Here is a 20917-nt window from a genome sequence, read left to right as displayed (position 1 = left end):
GACATTTTCCAACATTCTGAACGTTTCGGCACCAGCAATTTGATTCTGCATTCAAACATTAATGGAACTTCTTTTTTGATTAATTGCCAATAAACTTTAAATACTTTAGAAAGACAAAGGTATATTAAAGAGCAATGATTATTTTGATGTGACATTTGGCACAGATATTGCCACTGATACTGAAAATTTATTTGACGAATCGATTTTCGCGCGAAATTTAAATTAATAAGTTTTTCTATTTTTTGTCAACAATAGTAAATGAATCAGTAATACCTTTTAAAATAATAGGTAACTTAGATTAAGAGTGGGTCATAATATAAATTGGTGCAAATAGTTGGAGAATTGGTCCACAAATTGCCGCAGCTAGCAAATGTTTAAATAGAACAAATAAAGTACATAAACGTAAGGCTCTCGAGCTTCGCAATTTAACTTTTTCAATTCGAGTCGGATATCGTAAATTTCTATCGTATAAGTCAAAATGTATGAATGATTTTTGCTAAAACACCTCTATATGTATAAGAAATCGTAGAAGTGAACATATGTATGTATGTATCCCACGTAAATTTATGTTATATAAATACAAATTTATTGTTTTAGATATAGAGATAAATCAATTCCAATTTGTGGAAAAGCATCAAAATATCAATTTTAACTGAAAAGCAAATTCAAATAAATTATGTTTCGAATAATTGTTTTTATGAGTTAACTCAAAAACAAAGCAGAAACTATAATATGTACAAATAAACATTTATTTGTATTAAATGCCGCCCACCACAAAAATTCGCCGCTCGCAGAAACATGCGCCAGCAAAAAGGCGTTGTGACTTTCTGAAATCTGAATGAGTGAAAGCGGTTTTGCAGAAATCGAGAACTTGTTTTCGAAATTTGAGCGTGACGGTGCGTTAAGTTTTGCGTCCGAGTGTGTATTTACTAATTTAATATTTTGTGTTTGACTTTGTTTTTGCAAATGGAAAATTGGCAGGAAAATCGCTCACGTTAGCCGTATTCGCAGACGCTCGTGGCAGTGTGAAATTCTCCGCTGGGCACAGCTGTTCGGTAAATTTGAGTTGAAAATTGCGGAAATTCGATTATTGAAAAACGTCACATAGACCATCACGACAGCGACGGGACGTTCAATTGAATTTTGTGTTTGCTATTGTGATTGTTGGCAGACGTCAGCCTGTTGCTGTGCTTATAAAAAATATACATATTTTTTAAGTATGTGGTATATGTTAATTTGTAGAGATGTACATAATATAAAATGTAGTATACTATATATGCTTTTTGTTGACATGCATACATATATATATACTGATTGCATACGTTCTTGTATATCAAGCAGCGTCAAATTTTTTTTATTAATTTATAGCTGGTGGAGTGTATGGTAAATAGCCTGCAAATAATGTATGCGTATATTATTAAAATACTACTTTAATCACATAAAATTTGTATTTATAATGTTATACATATACATATATGGCTATATAAAAGTTCTGAAGAATCTGACTAAGCAGTAAAGTGTATATTTAAGTAAATAAAAACAAATAAATTTCAGCCGCAAAATAATATTTTAAAATGTGATCTAAATACTAAAATATTTAAATGTTTTATGAAGAGAACAAACCTGCGAACTAATTGTGCGAAAAGGCACAAACAAAAATCTATTTAAATACCTGTTCTTAGAATCACTGAAAACAAAGTGGTTCTATGCCTACAAAGTCAATTGAAACAATATAAATGCAATTAATATAATGACAATAACCACAACAAGTGATTCTGACCCACTTATGAGACGTTGTTATATACATAGTATATACGTTCATACATACATATGCTCAGAATATGCACATCAATAGTGCAATCGTGCGGGCAACATTTCAATTGATTGTCGTTGATATGTTAGTATTTGTCGATGCTGATATCGCACAGTGGGCGCTAAAAGAAATACACGAATACTAAGAAACAAACGTCAACGTCGGCTGCTCCGAAGCTATAATACTCTAGCTTAAAAGGGTATACAAATTTTTTACCTTGATTTCAGTTTATGTGACAGCTAAATATATTATAAAGCGCTTCAATCTAACAATATATTATAAGATTGGACAATAATATGTGCCAAACTTCGTTAAGATATCTTGTCAAATGAGAAAGTTGTCCATACAATTCCATAGAGGGACTTGAATTTGATCAAGCACTTTGTATGGTTGCTATATTTTATAGTGTTCGATATCGAGATTCCATCAAATGCGCAATTATTGGTGAGGAAAGGCCGGGTATAGTATATAATTCCAGATCGATATTTTAAAAACTAATGAACTAGTTCGCTTATATACATTACATATATTTGATAAATGATATAGTTGATCATTTATATATGTACATATGTATATATACTGATCAAATTGAAAGGTGAATTTTGTCCATTACGTCTCCTTCAAAGTAATCCCCTCCCGCTGCGACACACTTATGCTAAAGAATTTTCCAGTCTTAATACCACTTGGAAAAATCCTACATCGTGATGGCCATCAGGGCCTTCTTCGATTCAGCTTTTATATCTTCAATTGAGTCAAAATGGTGTCCTGGGAGTGGTCATGTGAATTTGCTGAATAGCCAGAAGTTAGCCGAAGGTAAATCAGGTGAATGCGGTGGTTGCGGAACGATGATGCATTATCGCACTTATTTGTTCAATAAATTCAGACATAGTAAAAATCGAAGAATTCACTTTAAGAGCCTCACAAAACGAAGCGAATTTCAAATACCAATTAATATTTGACGTGAAATATAGCATACATGTCACTAATAGTACTAAAACTTACAGAAAAACAAGAAGAAACGATAACCTCGGCTGCACCGAAGCTAATATACCCTTCACAGGTGCATTTCTTTTAGTAACAATGTGTTCAGTTTGTATGGAAGCTATATGCTTTAGGAATCCGATGTGAACAATTTCTTCGGAAATTATATTATTACCTTAAGTTTAGCGGGAGAGTTTAGCGGGGAATTAGGTTTAGTTTTAGTGTGAATGGTATGTGTATGTGATGCGTGTATGGAATCCAACCCCTGGTCACTAGTCCAGAGCATTATGGATGCTCAACTCGAAGTAGCTCCGACTATTAAGTCTGACCGGGGACTTAAAGAAAAGAACACTTTGTCAGTTGAAGGTGGAGTTGTATTGCAACCGAATGCTGACCCCAAAGTATTGCAGAGGTTTTAGATGAGCCTCGAACCCTACCAAGGCGGTTAGAGTGTCCATTTCATACTGTCAATTGGTACTGAATTGAATGCCAGACATTAGCATTTTCAGGGCGCTGATCAATATGTTGATTTCATCCGCTGTGTTTTTGAGCGCCGTGTGGTAAGGCTGTCGTCAGCAGGTTCCTACGTTAAACTCACCGGAAGTTGTATGTTTGTTTGAATTAAATAGACTCCGAAACTACTAAACGGATTTGAGAAATTATTTTATGTACATAAACCAAAAGCGTCCTCGTTAATACGACCCGTTGTATCTAATTACAGTTTTATATCTTAAATTGCGATTCAGTTTTCAATTAAAAGCGATTTGTGGGCATGGCAGTGATTGCATTACGTCCATCAAAAGTTCTCATAATTCCAAAAAAAAAGAAAACAGAAACAAAAAATTATAGCATTTAATAAAACTGTTTAATGCCAGGCACTGATTTCAACTCGACAACCTTGTCATCGTTTCATCAGGTTTTTTCGTTGAAATCGGTCTAGTAGTTCCTGAGGCCAAGCCCATTTTCAATTTTTAAAAAAAGCCTGGGTGCAACTTCCTTCTGCCATTTCTTCCGCAAAATTTAGTATTTCTGACGTTTTTTGTTAGTCGGTTAACGCACTTTTAGTGATTTTCAACATAACCTATGTAAATTATCCGATTTCTTCCATTTTTGAACTGTAATCGATGATTGGTTGACATAGCTATAGTAGTTTCCGAGATATGTAGAAAAAACTTAGTAGGGGGCGGGGCCACGCCCACTTTTCCAAAAAAATTACGTCAAAATATGCCCCTCCCTAATGCGATCCTTTGTGCCAAATTTCACCTTAATATCTTTATTTATGGCTTTATTATGAATAGTGTGGTGGGCGTGGCAGTATTTTGCCCACTTCGAACTTAACCTTCTTAGGAAAGTTTCATCATGTTCTTAAAGTTTTACAAGAGGAAAAGTGTAAAATTTTCAACTCTACTCGTCAATTCACTATATATAACCCTATATCTGACTCTTTTAGTTTTAGGACTTACAAACAACCGTTATGATATAATGCAACTTTGTTGCGAGAGTATAAAAATGATAGCATTTAATAAAACTGTTTAATGCCAGGCACTGATTTCAACTCGACAACCTTGTCGTCGTTTGTTTTTTACAAGGTCGTAACGCCTAAAGATAACAAGAGTGCGGGCTAAGTTCGGGTGTCACCGAACATTTTATACTCTCGCATGATAAAGTGATAATCGAGATTTCATTATACGCCATTTATATATTTTTCAAATACCGTATTTGTGTAAAGTTTTATTCCGCTTTCAAGTTCCTAATGTATACATTATTATACAGAGAAGGCATGAGATGGAATTCGAAATAAAAGAAGGCGTTTGTGAACCGATTTCAATATTTCGTACGTGTCATTGTAAGAAAATATTATATACCGAATTTCATTGTCGGTCTAGTAGTTCCTGAGATATGGTTTTTGGTCCACACGTGGGCGAGGCCACGCCCATTTTCAATTTAAAAAAAAAAGCCTGGGTGCAGCTTTCGATTTTTTCCGTAAAATTTAGTGTTTCTGACGTTTTTTGTTAGTCGGTTAACGCACTTTTAGTGATTTTCAACATATTCTTTGTATGGGAGGTGGGCGTGGTTATTATCCGATTTTCGAACTGTATATGGAAATGCCTGAAGAAAACGACTCTGTAGAGTTTGGTTGACATAGCTATAGTCGTTTCTGAGATATGTACAAAAAACTTAGTAGGGGGCGGGGCCACGCCCACTTTTCCAAAAAAACTGCGTCCAAATATTTAATTTTTCAAAAATCTTTATTTATGGCTTAGTTATGACATTTTATAAGTTTTCGGTTTCTGCCATCTTATGGAGCCAAGAAATACGTGTACCAAGTTTCATCATGATATCTCAATTTTTACTCAAGTTACAGCTTGCACGGACGGACGGACAGACGGACGGAACGGACAATATACATCCGGATTTCGACTCTACTCGTCACCCTGATCACTTTGGTATATATAACCCTATATCTGACTCTTTTAGTTTTAGGACTTACAAACAACCGTTGAACAAAACTATAAACGAGAGTATAAAAAAGAAATGGCGAATCGATGATGGCTAATATTTCTTACCGCACAGTCAACAAGAAAGTGTGGGGTGTGAATTCCACTAGGAAGGTTTTAAATTTTACAAGAGGAAAAGTGTAAAATTAGGCGAATTTAATCCTGATAAAGATTAATGTTTCAGATATGTAACCTGATAACTTGTGCGCTCGAGCCTAGCTAACTAAGTGCGCCGTCTTTAAGCGCGTTTTTATCGAAATTGTGTTTTTGAAGTCGGTTGACTTTCAATTTTTTCGATTGATTACCGGAAATGGTTTTCATATTTCAACGATTTTTTGAGCGACTAAATTTTTAATTTAATAACCACGTAACATGTCCCACAGTGTGCCACTGGCGTCGCAGTCGATTGAAAATAATTTCGAGAACGGCGCACGCATTCTATAAATATACACTAAGTAATGCGGGGCATTGTGCGGGTGAAGTCTACGTTTGGTGCGACAAGAGCCAAAGCTTTGCCGTTAAGATAAATAATATTTGAGAATAAAACGTGAGTGTAGCTGGCGGTCACAAGAAATACATACATATGTGTTTGCATTTATACTCATGCATAAATATTGAAGAGGTTAAGCGATTTTTTCTGATTATCACATTAGTTACGGTGAACATAATGAGCGATTACACTCTATATGCAAGACTTTATTACAAATCAATGCAAAATACTATTGATATTATACAACAACAACATTTCATTAAAGTACAACAAGCTGAATTATATACAACAACAGCAACCACAAGAGCAGCTGATCAAGTGCAAACGCACAAAATATTCAGTGCAAAAACAGAAATATTTCACAAATGAGGTGTATACTTTCGAAATTCCGTATATAAATACTTTGATACGAATATTTCTCATAAGCATATATGTTTGTATGTTGTGTTATATACAAATGCATGTACAAGTATTAAACAATTCGTTTGTTTGTACATTTTTTATTTGGCACTTAGCCAGCGGCTAAATGGTGATCTTCATCTTCATCGCCAGCTTTATCTGCAAAAATATATTTAAATAAATGAAAAATTTTCATGTTGGCGATATTATCGATGTTTTTTTGTATTTTATTTATTTTTTTTTTATATTTTTTGTGTGTTTTTATTTTTTCGCGGCAGTTGGTGTACATAGCATTGGATGCTTCAACGTTAAGGCTGCTGCTGTCACATAAGGAAGAAGCATTGCAAGTGGTGAATAGCGTTAAAGGTAACTAAGCGCATCAGAAAGAAGTATAAATTAAATAAGAAAGAAACATAAATAAATAGAACAGGTGTGTTGCTAGTGCGCCGAATGTCATAGTCTGACAAAGAAATGTATGAAGGCGGTGAGCGACGTGCGCACACGAACAAACGAATATATGAGCACACCTGTCAGCATATATAAATATCATTTGATGAGCGGTGTCGACGAACAGCTGAAAAATTGTGATTTGCTTTGCTCTCCCCACCCGCCAGACCAGAAAGCGCTCCCAGCTTAGGTCACTCATACGTCTCAGCACATGCGAACATAATGTCCGATTTGTTTGTAGATATGCACCAGCTGCGGACCGCTGCAGCATTGCAAAGTACAAATCAACGAAAAAATAGACAGTACAATGGCAATAACAGCCACGGCAACGCTTCATATGGCCGGAACAATGAATACACTCGAACACCTGAGTCACAACATTCGACAACGACCACCAATGCCAACACTAATGACGATTATGGTGATGCAGATGTTGACGAGGAGATCGCCAATGTTTTGAGCTTGAAACTGCGCAAACCGAAGCATTGGCGCTGGGAGCTGAGTACATCACGTTCATGTTCCAACATCGCACTGCCACGTATACTGCTCTACGATCATAAAGGTCAATTGTTGGTGGATGTGGACAGCCAAGAGGAGCAGTGCTATAGTCAGCCACAAACGACTACATCTCCGAAGCCGGCTAAAGGCGGAAATAATGCGCAGCCAGCACGCAAACGGGTCAGCAAGGCTGCATCTACCAACTTGGCACAATCGATAAAACAAGCTTTGGATCGACAATTCAGTGGCTTGCATATACAAGAGGCGACACCCTCGCCAGTACCTTCTAACAAGAACAGTGTCGAGACCACGCCATCCACCGAACATACCCCTACATTATCTTCAACTATTGACTATTTCACCAATGAGCTGCCTGATTACAAAATACAGCGACGCGCCAATTCCTTGAAAGGTGTACGTTTCAAAGTTAATGAAATCTCGGATGCAAACTCCGATGTAAATGGCAACGTTAAGAGCGCACAAAAGTCATTCAATCTAGCCGATTTGCCTACGCCGCCTTCTACAACAACCACCCCAACCACACCGAGTAATTCTTCATCGTCTGGTCCACGCGAGAAGCGTCGCTACAGACGTTCGCATAGTTCTGGCCGTTCACCGGCAACGTCTGAGTCGATACTGGAACGTTTTAGTTTCAATAAGGGACGCTTCTCTTCACCTGAATATGCCGAGGAACACGAAGTCTATCACGCACCGCGCTATTTTCTGCGCACAAGCAAGGCAGGCACTCTGGTAGTGCAAGAGGAGAGCTTCAGCCGCTATCGTCGGCGACGTAAGCTGCGCAACTCATCCACGGAAAATATACAGAGCGGTCAAGGAAGTGGCTCGAAGAGCTCACTCAAAATGTCGGACAGCGGCGCTCATGAGCATCTGAACGTAAACGCTGCAGCGCGTATATGCGGTAGCCTGTTGAATGTGACGGAGCTAGGGCCACAGGTGGCACAAAGAAAGGTATTCCCAGTACGTCGGTATCGTAGCGACGGTAATGTGTTGCTACAAAAGCAGCCAATCAGCTCGGATGAGCACGAAGAGCGTGAGCGAGCACATGCGAAAGCGAAAGACTCTGTGATACCGTGGCAGCAGCAACGCAAATATCGCACTGATCGAAGACCGATCAGAAAAGGTGAGCGTGTGTCTCTTTGCGTACACAGCATATTTTATTTTCTACTTGTAAATAATTTAATTTTATTACTGTTGTACATTTTGATTTTGTTTATGTTGTGAAAGAAAACTAATTAAATATTTTACATGCTTAAATACTTTACCATTCACAGAATTGATTATTATTGATCCGGAAAATGTTGTACAGCCTGGCGCTGTTACCACAGGTTCAAGGTGATGGCTGCTATTTGAACGGGGCCAGTTGAGATCGTCTACCTCAACACTCTATACATACATACAAATAGTACATACGAACTGTAGCTTTAAATTGTGAATGTTTATGAATGTATGAGATTTTTTATTTATTTAAGTAAGAGCAAGCTAAAAATGTAAACATCATTATCTGTTTGTATGTATAAAGAGTAAGCTTTTAAATTGTGATTGAATTAAATGTGAAGAAATCATAAACCAAGTTGTATAGCATTGTGCATAGGAAATATCTGTCTAGCCGTTCATCTCTTCATCTGAGTAAAATAGATACCTGAACACTACTTTAAATTTAATTTAAATAAAAGGTTCGGTTGCAACCGAACTTGGCCCTTCTTTACTTGTTATATTTAGTCTTCTTCTGTTGAAGTACTCATGTGGTTTCACCCCTAGGAAGAACTTTGTGTACCCTCTCATGGTCAATATAAATAAAAATAATATAATTATCATGTCTCCTCTACTTCCCCAAAGCTGTAGAGCAATTTGATATTATCCAAATACAAACTTTCCTTAACTGATTAACAGACTTTTTTCGATCTCCTCCGTTATTCAGTACTTTCCCCTTTTGTGATCATTTAAATATTTGATATTAAGTAGACTTTAGTATTCTTGAGTAATACCAAAAGTGAACGCAATCAGTTCAGACCTTCTCTAGCTCTAATATGCCGTGTATGGTAATTTCGGCTTTTTCACCTGACTTAACACCATTTCTGTTGGTATGAATGAGTGACGCTTCAATGAAATTAAGTAGGTTCCTAAATCACAATATGGCTTTGCACCTAATATGGAAGTAACTTATCAATTTTTAATTTAAACCGCAAATCCCTAATAAAATGGTTTCCGATATTACCACTTCCCAAGTTTGGTAATAAAAATTAACGGCATGAATCATGTTGATCGAATGTTTTTGTCTGATTTTATGTATGAACTCCTTCAATTGGTAATAATTATACTTAGTGTATCATATTTCCTAGAAATATTAAGGTTTCTGAGTTGACTAATGTATTTGAGGTTAAGCGGATTCATTCGTTACGAAGAGTATTTGTGACGTTATAAATAGTGTTCAAATAAGGAATAATAGTAGAAAGCAAGGAGACTCTGTAATTTTCTACATTATATCGAGTTTCTCATGAAATAAAGGTTAATTATATGTTTTTTTAAAAGATTTTTAATTCGTCATACTCTATCATTCATTGCAATTATGACGCATATTTTTGGGGTTTATCAACTTTGTAGTTTTTCTCATATCATATAATTTATTGTTAGATGTTAAATATGTATTGTACAACACTATGTTATTACATGGGCTTACAAAATGCGGTTTGAAATGTTAACTTACATGCAGATCTCGCAGTTACTAAATATAATAGGTTACAACACCTCTGGAATATTGTACTAAATTTACAAGTTGACCAGAGTAATAGTTTCGGAGATACAGTTTTGAGAACTTGTGCGCTCGAGGCTAGCTAGGCTAAGTGCGCCGTCTTTAAACCCGTTTTTCACGAAACTATGTTTTTGAAGTCGGTTGGCAAGATATCTCGAGAACTACTCCACGGATCGTCATGAAATGCCATACAGGTCTTTGAGATACAATTCTTAAAGACTAGGACGAAGGATACTTTTTTGGTTACAACTATTTGAAAAAAATGTCTCGAAATTTTCGCTACAAATTTTAATTTTTTTTGTTAAAATGTCTGCCAAAAATCCAGTTTTGAGTTTTTTTTCGCCCAAGTGCTAAGTGGAGAGTTTAAGGAGTTATCCTGCCAACGAGGGCGCGTATTTTTTCCAAGGGGTCACCGGAAATGGCGTCGCAATGGCCGAGTTAAAAAATTTGTTTGCCAAAAATTTTAGAATTTCTTTGTTATTAGTGTATGTTCGTAGCAATAAAAAATTTGAATAAAACATTTAATTTTTTTTATCAGAAAAAAATTGTTGAAAAAATGCTGTGTTTACCCTAGGAAATCCATGTAACCCCATAAGTGCGAACAACGGAAGAAAACTTTAGTTAAAGATTAGCTGCTATTTGGAAAGTTGTCTGAGAGTATCAAACTTGATTTAAGTTTTCTAATTGGATGAACTTAGCACAAAATGAAATTCTTCCAATAGTAATTTCCGCTGGTAATAATCCTGATATTGTTACAGCACGAGCAATGCTTGTCTTTGGCAAAAGAGGATTTATTGCAACAAGTGATAGCGGGTCCAATCGAACATTCAGAAAAAGGCGAAACACTGAATATTGTAGTACGGGAACAAGACCTAGTTAACATAAGGCTCGTCTGAAAACTGCTAACAGTTAGTCAACAGAAATTTTTAGTTATAGGATGTATTATAAAAAGCAGAGAAAATTTTTTGGAGCGTGACACGTGCTCCGTGGCATTCTGATTATGTTGACACTATAGTTGGACGAATTTGGTACTGAGGGACATTTCAACATACGTTTTGAAAATGCTTGATATAGGATAATAAAACATATTAACTGTGCGATAAAATATGATTCCGATCGTTCAGCTTTTATGGCTATATGCCATAGTGATGCCATCTGAACAAAGTTTTCGGAGACTGACTCAGTATCATAGACAACAAGCCATGCTAAAGTTCGGGAATATATCTTGTCAAATAAAAAGCTTTCTATATGCGCCCTTGATTCCGATCGTGGCAATATAATGTTGTAATTGGGCATCGCAGAGATTAAAGATATACATACATAGGTTAATGGAATAGTATGTTTAAAATTTCCCTTGATAAACATAGCCTTAATGGCAAATTTATTCATAAGATTTTTAAGTTACTTGAATTTTAATCTTTCATAAGTAAGGACGGGCTAAGTTCGGGTTGCGATTTGCAATAATAAAAGACAGGGAAATACGTTAAGGTATCAACAAGAGGATCGGAGTATAAGAAATTTTATATATACACATACTCCATATGACTCATACACTGACCGACATATTCGGAATAAGGTTCATTAGAAAAACGAATATCATCATATATAGTGTATGGGAGTTGGGGTATTATCGACAATTTTCATTCTCTTCTTTACTGGCGTAGAACAACGCGCCAGACGTTTATTTTTTTTGCAATGCGCCGCCAATTCGAGATTCTATGCAAAGCCAGGTCCTTCTCCGCCAGCTCTTTTCAACGAAATAAAGGTCTTTCCCTTCCTCTGCTTCCCCCGGTGCAGCGTCGAATACTCTCAGAGCTGGAGTGTTTTTATCTATTGGGACGACATGACCTAGCCAGCGTAACCTCTGCCTTTTAATTCGCTGAACTATGTCAATGTCGTCGAATATTCGTGCGGCTCATCGTTCCAACGAATGCGATAACGTCGACTCATCCACCATATAGCACGACGGGAATATTGAGTGACTTATAGAGTTTTGTTTTTGTTCGTCCAGAGATGACTTTACTTCTCAATTGGCTACTGAGTCCGAAGTAGTACTTGTTGGCAAGTTGGATTTCGCGGCTGACATTGTTACTAATGTTAATACTGGTTCCAAGATAGACGAAACTATCTACGACTTCGAAGTTATAACTGTCAACAGTTACGTGGTAGCCAAGTTGCGATTGCGACGACTGTTTATTTGATGACAGGAGATTTCGTCTTGACTTCGTTCACCACCAGACCCATTTGCTTTGCTTCCTTATCCATTCTGGAAAAAGCAGAACTAAAGAAACAAAGAAGAACAAAGCGGCGCGGTTGTTGAGACCAAGGATATCAATATTATCACCGTACATCAGCAGCTGTACACTTTTATAGAAGATAGTATCCTCACTATTTAGTTCGGTAGCTCGAATTATTTTCTCCAAGTGTAGAAAATATGCCTTAATTTCCATTGAGATAACTCAAATATTGGCCGATGTACATATACAGCATAAAGTCACGTGGAAAATCGGTCACAAGTCAACTATAGAGACTGGGGTTCACATTTTCGCGGATTGAACAGTTTTGTTCGATTTGGGCATTTTTTGTCATGAGGTGGCATACTTTAACATAATTATTAACGAAATATTGTATCCCGTTATATTAATTTCTTCTTGACTTGTTTACTGGAAAGTGAAAGGAATTTAAAAGTGTTAAAAATGTAGGAACGATTTCGCTATTTTTCGTACTGTGACCTAAGAATAAGCGAATAATGTCACGTACTGAACTTAGTCGATATCGGTCGGTTCATCAAAAAGTGAGCGGTGCTACTCCCATGGTCCAAGTTTGCCTTAGCATCTCGAGAATAAAATTTAAGTCGTTGCATATTTAGTTATTGATTTATCACGTTTTAACTAGTTTTTAACAGTGCAGTTTGGTTATTGTAGTTTTATTGGTTTAGGTGGTATGTAAAATAAACTTATTAGAGGCCGGGGCCACTCCTACTTTTTCACAAATTTTTGCCAACAGGTGCCCCTTGCTACTGCAATTCTTTGTGACAAATAAGACTAGTATATCTTAATTTAGTTTTTAGTTATGGCGCTTTATCAGTTTTCCTTTAATAGCGTTTTGCGGGCGTGGGAGGGCAGTGGTCTGATTACGACCATCTACAAACTCCGCCTTACTTTTTTGCCAGGGTACATGCGCACCAAGTTTCACTAAGATATCTCACTTCTTACTCAAGTTATAATTTGCGCGGACTGACGAACGGAAGACATTCATCCGGGATTTTTTCTTCATCCTGATCTCCGTTAGGTGAACAAAACTTTTATACACAGTAGCAACATGTTGCAACAGTATAATAAAGAATTATTAGGGTCACAGTACAAAGGTCAGTTTTACAAGAATCCTAGAAATCGGTACCTATCACCTTTACCGCCGATTGGACAGTCTACGCTTTCTTCGTGCAGCTTCATCGAGCGATGTGCTATATGTTGCCGAAGTCTTTACTCTTTTTAAACAGAAAAATTTTGCATACAAATATTGAATTTTAATCGTTCATTTCTTAAACGGCTACTTGCTATAGTGGTCCGATATTCCAAATGAACAGTGTCTTGGTGAGAAATGAACGTGTACAAAATTTCAGATTGATATCTTAAAAAACTGTTGGACTAGTTCGCGTTTATACAGACGGACAGGCGTTCATGATTAAATCGTCTGAGTTCATCATGTTGATCAATTACGTATATATTTTATGAAGTTCCGACGTTTCCTTCTTAGTGTTACAAACTTCGTTGCAAATTTTATAAACCTTGTTCAGGGCATAAAAAGGTATGACAAAGGTCGACAATATCACGTCCGAATCCCACACTTATTTTATATCAGAAAAAATGGAGCTTACAAGCCAAATGTTTTCATACAGATGCTGATTTATATATTCATATTCAAATCGTTTTATACTTACTTATAATAATTTCCTAATAGTAGAATTATATATTTATATATTATAAAAAATTTCAACAAAATACTTTGACTTTATCTTTTTTTATTAGAATTAAATAAATGTAGCAAGCATACAATCAAAATCTGCATTATATAAGTAATAATTTTTTAAATTTGACTAAAAACTATTAAGATATTTTATGCAACTTAGCCATTAATGGCATTCAGTTTTCTTTTCAATATATAAACAGGATCTAAGTTTGTCAAAACGATCGCTCGTTTCGAGCCTTCGATTGGAGATGATAATAGTTTCTGTACGAGATATTTTCCAGCCACAGGTGAACTCCGAACGAATACGCAGGATATCATGCAGATTATTAAGATGATTTCAAAAATTTTCATTTTGACGAAGGAAGAACAAATGTAATAACACGTCTTAGATATAGTACGATTCCAAGCAGCTGCTTGTTTGGTTGTTGATTGTTAACTAAAATGCAATTATCATGTGCAGTCTTATATACCAAATTATCCCTTAGCAATGATTCGCTAAGGGTGCCTCTACTCCATATTAAACCACAAGTTAAAATCTGTTGGAAATTTTAACAGAAAACTTTTTCGCAAATAAATTTCCCAACCATTGTGATTGGATTATGACGCAAATCTTCAACAATGTAAAAAAAAAACAAAACGATTGAAGTTTGAGTGGTTTACTGGTTAATTGTGAATGAAATATATAAACAAACAATATCTGTTATAGGGCGACAGTTTCTACTGATCCAAATTTGTATAATCAAGTCTTTTAGTGATCAATGAAAATACGTCAAGCAATTTCAGTTAAGCATTTAGCATATTAGAAAAGATATATCGAACATATGGTAGATATGATTTTGAAGAGTTTATCATTATTGTACAGATCACAGGTACAGATCGACCTCACGGTGTGTATATGAAGAATCTCACAATGTCGGCATAACAATACAACATACATTGATAACCGTTTTATCAGTTTCCAAATCCAAAGATGCAGAGCAATATAAAAATAGCACACTAACAACATGGGGAGGTGAACTTCTTAATCAAGAACAATTAATTTATAAGTATTGTTTGCAATAGGAATGTTCCTGCTATATTAGCTGATATATACATTTTTGAATAAAGTTAATTTTATTTAATAATGCGTATATTAGATGAACGACTTGCAAAATTTTATTCAAAATGTTTCGGTCATTATATTGACTTTGCTGTTCGAACTAAAATGTTTTTCAAACACTTCCAATTTCTGTGGCGTATTCGATTGGCCACGTTCTCTAACTCCAAGCACAAACTGAGGTCCAATTGATTCTAATCTGGACTTAAAGACGACTAATCATATGCCGATATGAAACCAGTAACATTGCTTTTATGTCACTACTGTTTTGTCTTGTGTGTATAGTATATGCAACTGAAATTGTGGAGGGCAGACTTCTCCAATCTGGTAATGCAGTGAAAGCATAGCACCAGGGAATGGTGAGCCCGAGTCCTCAGTTGATGACGTTCGAGCGGACGTTCCATTGTCCGATCATGAGGAAGTTCGAATAGCAATTACCCGTCTGTAGAACAACAACGCAGCGGGGGCCAATGAATTGCGAACTATTGAAATACGGCAGCGAAGAACTGATAAGGAACATGCATCAGCTTCTTCGTAGAATATGGTCCATCAATATGGTCACTGTTGACAGTCATAACTTCGAAGTCGTAGATATTTTTGTCAATCTTGTAACCTATATTAATTCTATTCGGCGCCGTTCGCAGCACCTCGAACTAACATATGGAAAACTTGACGCATTTTACTTCGAAATCTTTAATTGAAAGTGTATAAAATACAGTCCGTGTAAGAACTGAAACCGCTCGAGCTTCCCAACCGACATCGCTTCGCTCTAAGGACTCTTGAAAAGTTCCAAGATGATCCGATGTTTTCCAGCCAACTTTTGATCAACAATGAGACCTTATTCTGGCTCAATGGGTTGTAAAGAAGCAAAATTGTCACATTTGGGACGTAGAGCAACCTAAATAGATTCAAGACCTGCTATTTCATACAGAAAAAACAAATGTTTGTTTCCACAAGACGGCGCCACTTTCCGCACATCCCATCAATCAATGGATTTATTGAGAGAACACTTCGGTGAGTAGATAATTTTACGTTTTGGGCTGATAGATTGACCACCAAAATCATGTGATATCGCTCCATTACACTTTTCCCTGCAGATCCTTTTCCTGTGTAGATATGTAAATTCGAATGCGGACAATTCCGCATCGATCCAGCCTTGGAGCAACACATCACACGTGCCATTCGACAGATACCAGTCTCAAAAACTTGAGCGAGTCGTTTAAAATTGAACTCAACGGATGGGTCGTCTGAGACGTAGCCGCGGCCAACAAAAATATTCAGAAAATAAATTGAAAAAAAAGTGTTTTTTCGAATGATAATAAATATTCTCCATTAAGTTTGAAGTTTTGTTATGTGGTTTTTCTTTTTCAAATAAAAAGTTGAAATTCATCACCCTTTATTTCACAAATTGAATTATTCTTTTATATTAGATAATGTGTCATTACTTATGTTTTCATACACTTAGATTTCGTCTGCTTAAATATGCATACACGTACAAGCTTTCCGTGATTAACAGACTCTTTTCAATACCCTCTAGTTATTCAGTACTTTCCGCCTTTGTGATCATTTAAATATTTGATATTTAGCAGACTTTAGTTCAAAGATAAAGGTTGGTGTGCGAATTATCTTCACAAAATTGCTCGGAAACAATTTCTTGTGTATTCTTGAGTAATACCAAAAGTGAATGCAATCAATTCAGACCTTTTACCAGCCTCAATATGCCGTGTATGATAATTTCGGCTTTTTCACCTGACTTAACACCGTTTCTGTTGATACGAATGAGTGACGCTCCAATGAAATTAAGTAGGTTCCTAAACCACAATATGGCTTCGCACCTAATATGGAAGTAACTTATAAATTTTTAATTTAAACTGCATATTCCTATAAAAATGGTTTAAGGTATTACCACCTCCTAAGTTTGGTAATAAAAATTAACAGCATGAATCATGTTGATCGAAGCTTTTTTGTCTGATTTTATGTATGAACTCCTGCAATTGGTAATACTAATACTTAGTGTATCATATTTCTTAGAAACATTTGTGCCGCTATAAAGAGTGTTTAAATAAGGAATAACAGTAGAAAGCAAAAAAAACCCTGGTATTTTCTACGTTATTTCGAGTTTCTTATTAAATAAAGATTAATTATATGGTTTTTCAAAATTTTAATTCGTCAGACTCTATCATTCATTGCAATTATGACCCATATTTGTAGTTTTACGTCACAGTATATTTTCTAATATCATATAATTTATTGTTAATGTTAAACATTTATTGTACAATACTATGTTATTACATGGGCTTACAAAATGTGGTTTAAAATGTTAACTTACATGCAGATCTCGCAGTTACTAAATATAAAAGAATTTTAAATTTTAGTATATAATGGGTTAAAATACCTCTAGAATACTGTCCTAAATATTCAAGTTGATCACAGTATTAGTTTTGGAGATACAGTATTGAGAACTTGTGCGCTCGAGGCTAGATAGGCTAAGTGCGCCGTGTTTTTTAAGTCGGTTGGCAAGATGTCTCGAGAACTACTCAACCGATCTTCACGAAATGCCATACACAGGTCTTTGAGATACAATTCTTAAGGACTTGGACTAAGGATTTGTTTTGATTGCAACTATTTATAAATATGAATAAATGAAAAAAATGTCGCGAAATTTTAATTTTTTTGTAAAAATGTTTGCCAAAAATCCTATTTTCAGTTTTTTCCTTCATCCAAGTTCTTAGTTAAGGTTTTAACTAAAACACGTATTTTTCACTTTAGATGATCCTGTAAGGAGTTGTCCTGCCAACGCGAACACATCTTTTTTTCCGAGGGGTCACCGGAAGTGGCATCGCAATGGCCAAATTTAAAATATTCTTCCCAAAAATATCAGAATTTTTTTGTTAATAGTGTATGTTTGTAGCAATAAAAAATTCGAATAAAATATTTCATTTTTTTATCAGAAAATATTTTTTGAAAAAATACTGTTTTTACCCGAGGAAACCCATGTAACCCCATAAGTGCAAACAACGGAAGAAAACTTTAGTTAAAGATTATCTGCTATTTGGAAAGTTGTCTGAGAGTATCAAACTTAACCTTAGTTTTCAATTGGAGATAATTAACATTTCTACCAAATAAATTTTTTCCAAAAATGATATACGTAATTTCCGCTGGTAATAATCCTGATATTGTTTGAGCACGTGTTCGACATTTTGAAAAAGACAGATATATTGCAACAAGTGCTAACGGATCTCATGGAACATTCAGAAAGAGAAGAAGTACTGAACATTGGAAACAAGATTTTGTTAACATAATTAAGGCTCGTTTGAAGACTGCCAACACTTAGTCAACAGAAATATTTAGTTATAGTATGTATTATAGGAAGTATTAAGTATGTATGTATTCTGATAATAAGTATTATAAATAAACCTCGGCGGGTATAGCGTCAAATACTTCAGAGCAGCAATGTTTTCGTCCATTCGGACGTCAAGACCTTCCCAGCGTAGCCGCTGTCCTTTAATTCGCTGAACTATGTCGTATAACTCGTACACCGATCGTTCCATCGATTTTCCCCAGAACCTTTCTCTCGAAAACTCGTAAGATCGACTCATCAGATGTTGTTATCGTACATGCCACTGCACCATATAGCAGGCCGCGAAAAATGAGTGACATAAAGAGTTTGGTCTTTGTTCGTCGAAAGAGAACTTTACTTTTTAATTGCCTACTTTGTCTGAAGTAGCACTGTTGGCAAGAATAATTTCGATTTGAATTTTGAGACGACGCGAGTGCGACAACTTTTTGATGGCAGAAGATATTTCGCCTTACCCTACTTTACTCACAGACCCATTTGCTTCGCTTCCTTATTCTTTCCAGAGAATCCAGCACTAACGGCGCGGTTATTGAGGCCAAGGATATCAATATTATCGACGTACATCAGAAGCTGTAAACTCTTATAGAATATGGTATCGTTACTATTTAGTTCTGTAGCTCGAAATATTTTCTCCAAGAATACATATGTCTCAATTTTTGAAGATAACTCAAATACTGGTCGATATACACAGTATAAAGTCACCCGGAAGTTTGGTCAAAAGTCAACTATAGTTTCTGAGGTCCACACATTCGGTACCAAGGGGCTTGAACAGTCTTTAGTAGATTTGAGCAATTTTTGTTCATAAGGTCGCATACTTTTAAGTGAGCGGTGGCACGCTCAACGTCCAATTTTAACACCGGGGTCATTAAAGTACTCCCAACCATCTCAAGGGTAAAATTTAATGCCTCTGGCATATTTAGTTATTGATTTACCGTTATATAGAGGGTAAGCGTGATTTTCATTCGATTTCAACCACTTTTTTATACAAATGAACAGGCGGCCATGTTCAGTTGCGTATATATTTTATAGGGCCTCTGACGTTTCCTTCTGAGTGCTACAAACGTTATGGCAAATTTAATAAACCAGGACATAAAAAGGTATGACAAAGGTCGACAATATCACATCCGAATCCCACACTTATTTTATATCAGAAAGAATGGAGCTTACAAGCTAAATGTTTTCATACAGCTGCTTATTTATACATATCGTCACCTGAAATGCAAAATAACGTTTCATCAAAAAAATCGAAATTGAGTGACTTATTGATAACGCTTCACTACTTCAAATTACATACATAATATTACATATCTTCAACATTTTCAGGTTCTACGGTCAGATATAAACCAGTTTTAACCAATATGAAAATTTGTTTCACTCATGCTCCATTTTATTTCGTGTTTCATTCTTGCCACTATAAATTTCCGAAAATGTTGTTACGTTATTTTGCATTTCAGGTGACGATATACACCTGTAACAAAAGGTCTTGACAGCCGATGAGTCAGCAGGCCATATTCAAACCGTTTTATACTTACTAATAAGGATTTCATAATAGTAGAATTTATATATATATTATAATGCAATTTCAACAAAATGCTTTGACTTTTATCTTTTTTTATTAATATTATATAATATAAACAAACAAATCACAATTTTTAAATTTGACTAAAACCTATTAAGATATTTTATGCAACTTAGCCATTAATGGCATTCAGTTTTCTTTTCAACATATAAACAGGATCTAAGTTTGTCAAAACTATCGCTCGTTTCGAGCCTTCGATTGGAGATGATAATAGTTTCTGTACGAGATATTTTCCAGCCACAGGTGAACTCCGAACGAATGCGCAGGATATCATGCAGATTATTAAGATGATTTCAAAAATTTTCATTTTGACGAAGGAAGAACAAATGAAGTAACACGTCTTGGATATAGCACGATTTCAAGCAGCTGCTTGTTTGGTTGTTGATTGTTAACTAAAATGCAATTATCATGAGCAGTCTTATATACCAAATTATCCCTTAGCAATAATTCGCTAAGGGTGCCTCTACTCCATATTAAACCACAAGTTAAAATCTGTTGGAAATTTTAACAGAAAACTTTTTCGCAACTAAATTTCCCAACCATTGTGATTGGATTATGACGCAAATCTTCAACAATGTAAAAAAAAAAAACGATTGAAGTTTGAGTGGTTTACTGGTTAATTGTGAATGAAATATATAAACAAACAATATCTGTTATAGGGCGACAGTTTCTACTGATCCAAATTTGTATAATCAAGTCTTTTAGTGATCAATGAAAATACGTCAAGCAATTTCAGTTAAGCATTTGGCATATTAGAAAAGATATATCGAACATATGGTAGATATGATTTTGAAGAGTTTATCATTATTGTACAGATCACAGGTACAGATCGACCTCACGGTGTGTATATGAAGAATCTCACAATGTCGGCATAACAATACAACATACATTGATAACCGTTTTATCAGTTTCCAAATACAAAGATGCAGAGCATTATAAAAATAGCACACTAACAACATGGGGAGGTGAACTTCTTAATCAAGAACAATTAATTTATAAGTATTGTTCGCAATTGGAAC

At 35.5% G+C, this 20917-nt stretch overlaps 1 protein-coding gene across 1 annotated transcript; it reads left to right on the top strand.

Annotated features, from left to right (window-relative positions):
• Positions 1 to 1037: 1037 nt before the first annotated feature.
• On the top strand, positions 1038 to 8913 carry LOC126758790 (uncharacterized). Its single transcript, XM_050473170.1, has 4 exons — positions 1038 to 1217; positions 6460 to 6547; positions 6607 to 8267; positions 8419 to 8913. Exons 3-4 carry the CDS (start codon positions 6851 to 6853, stop codon positions 8481 to 8483), a joined length of 1482 nt encoding a protein of 493 aa, XP_050329127.1. The 5' UTR covers positions 1038 to 1217; positions 6460 to 6547; positions 6607 to 6850; the 3' UTR covers positions 8484 to 8913.
• The last annotated feature ends 12004 nt before the right edge of the window (positions 8914 to 20917 follow it).

This window comes from Bactrocera neohumeralis, chromosome 5, assembly GCF_024586455.1.
Source record: "Bactrocera neohumeralis isolate Rockhampton chromosome 5, APGP_CSIRO_Bneo_wtdbg2-racon-allhic-juicebox.fasta_v2, whole genome shotgun sequence".
Lineage (NCBI taxonomy): Eukaryota > Metazoa > Arthropoda > Insecta > Diptera > Tephritidae > Bactrocera > Bactrocera neohumeralis.
This window is presented reverse-complemented; position numbering and strand designations above follow the sequence as displayed.

Bases quoted from the DNA above. Each gene is read 5' to 3' on its own strand.
- LOC126758790 (XM_050473170.1), top strand. From the start codon at position 6,851: ATGTCCGATTTGTTTGTAGATATGCACCAGCTGCGGACCGCTGCAGCA. The intron at 8,268-8,418 runs GTGAGCGTGTGT...TACCATTCACAG, and splicing joins TCGAAGACCGATCAGAAAAG to AATTGATTATTATTGATCCG.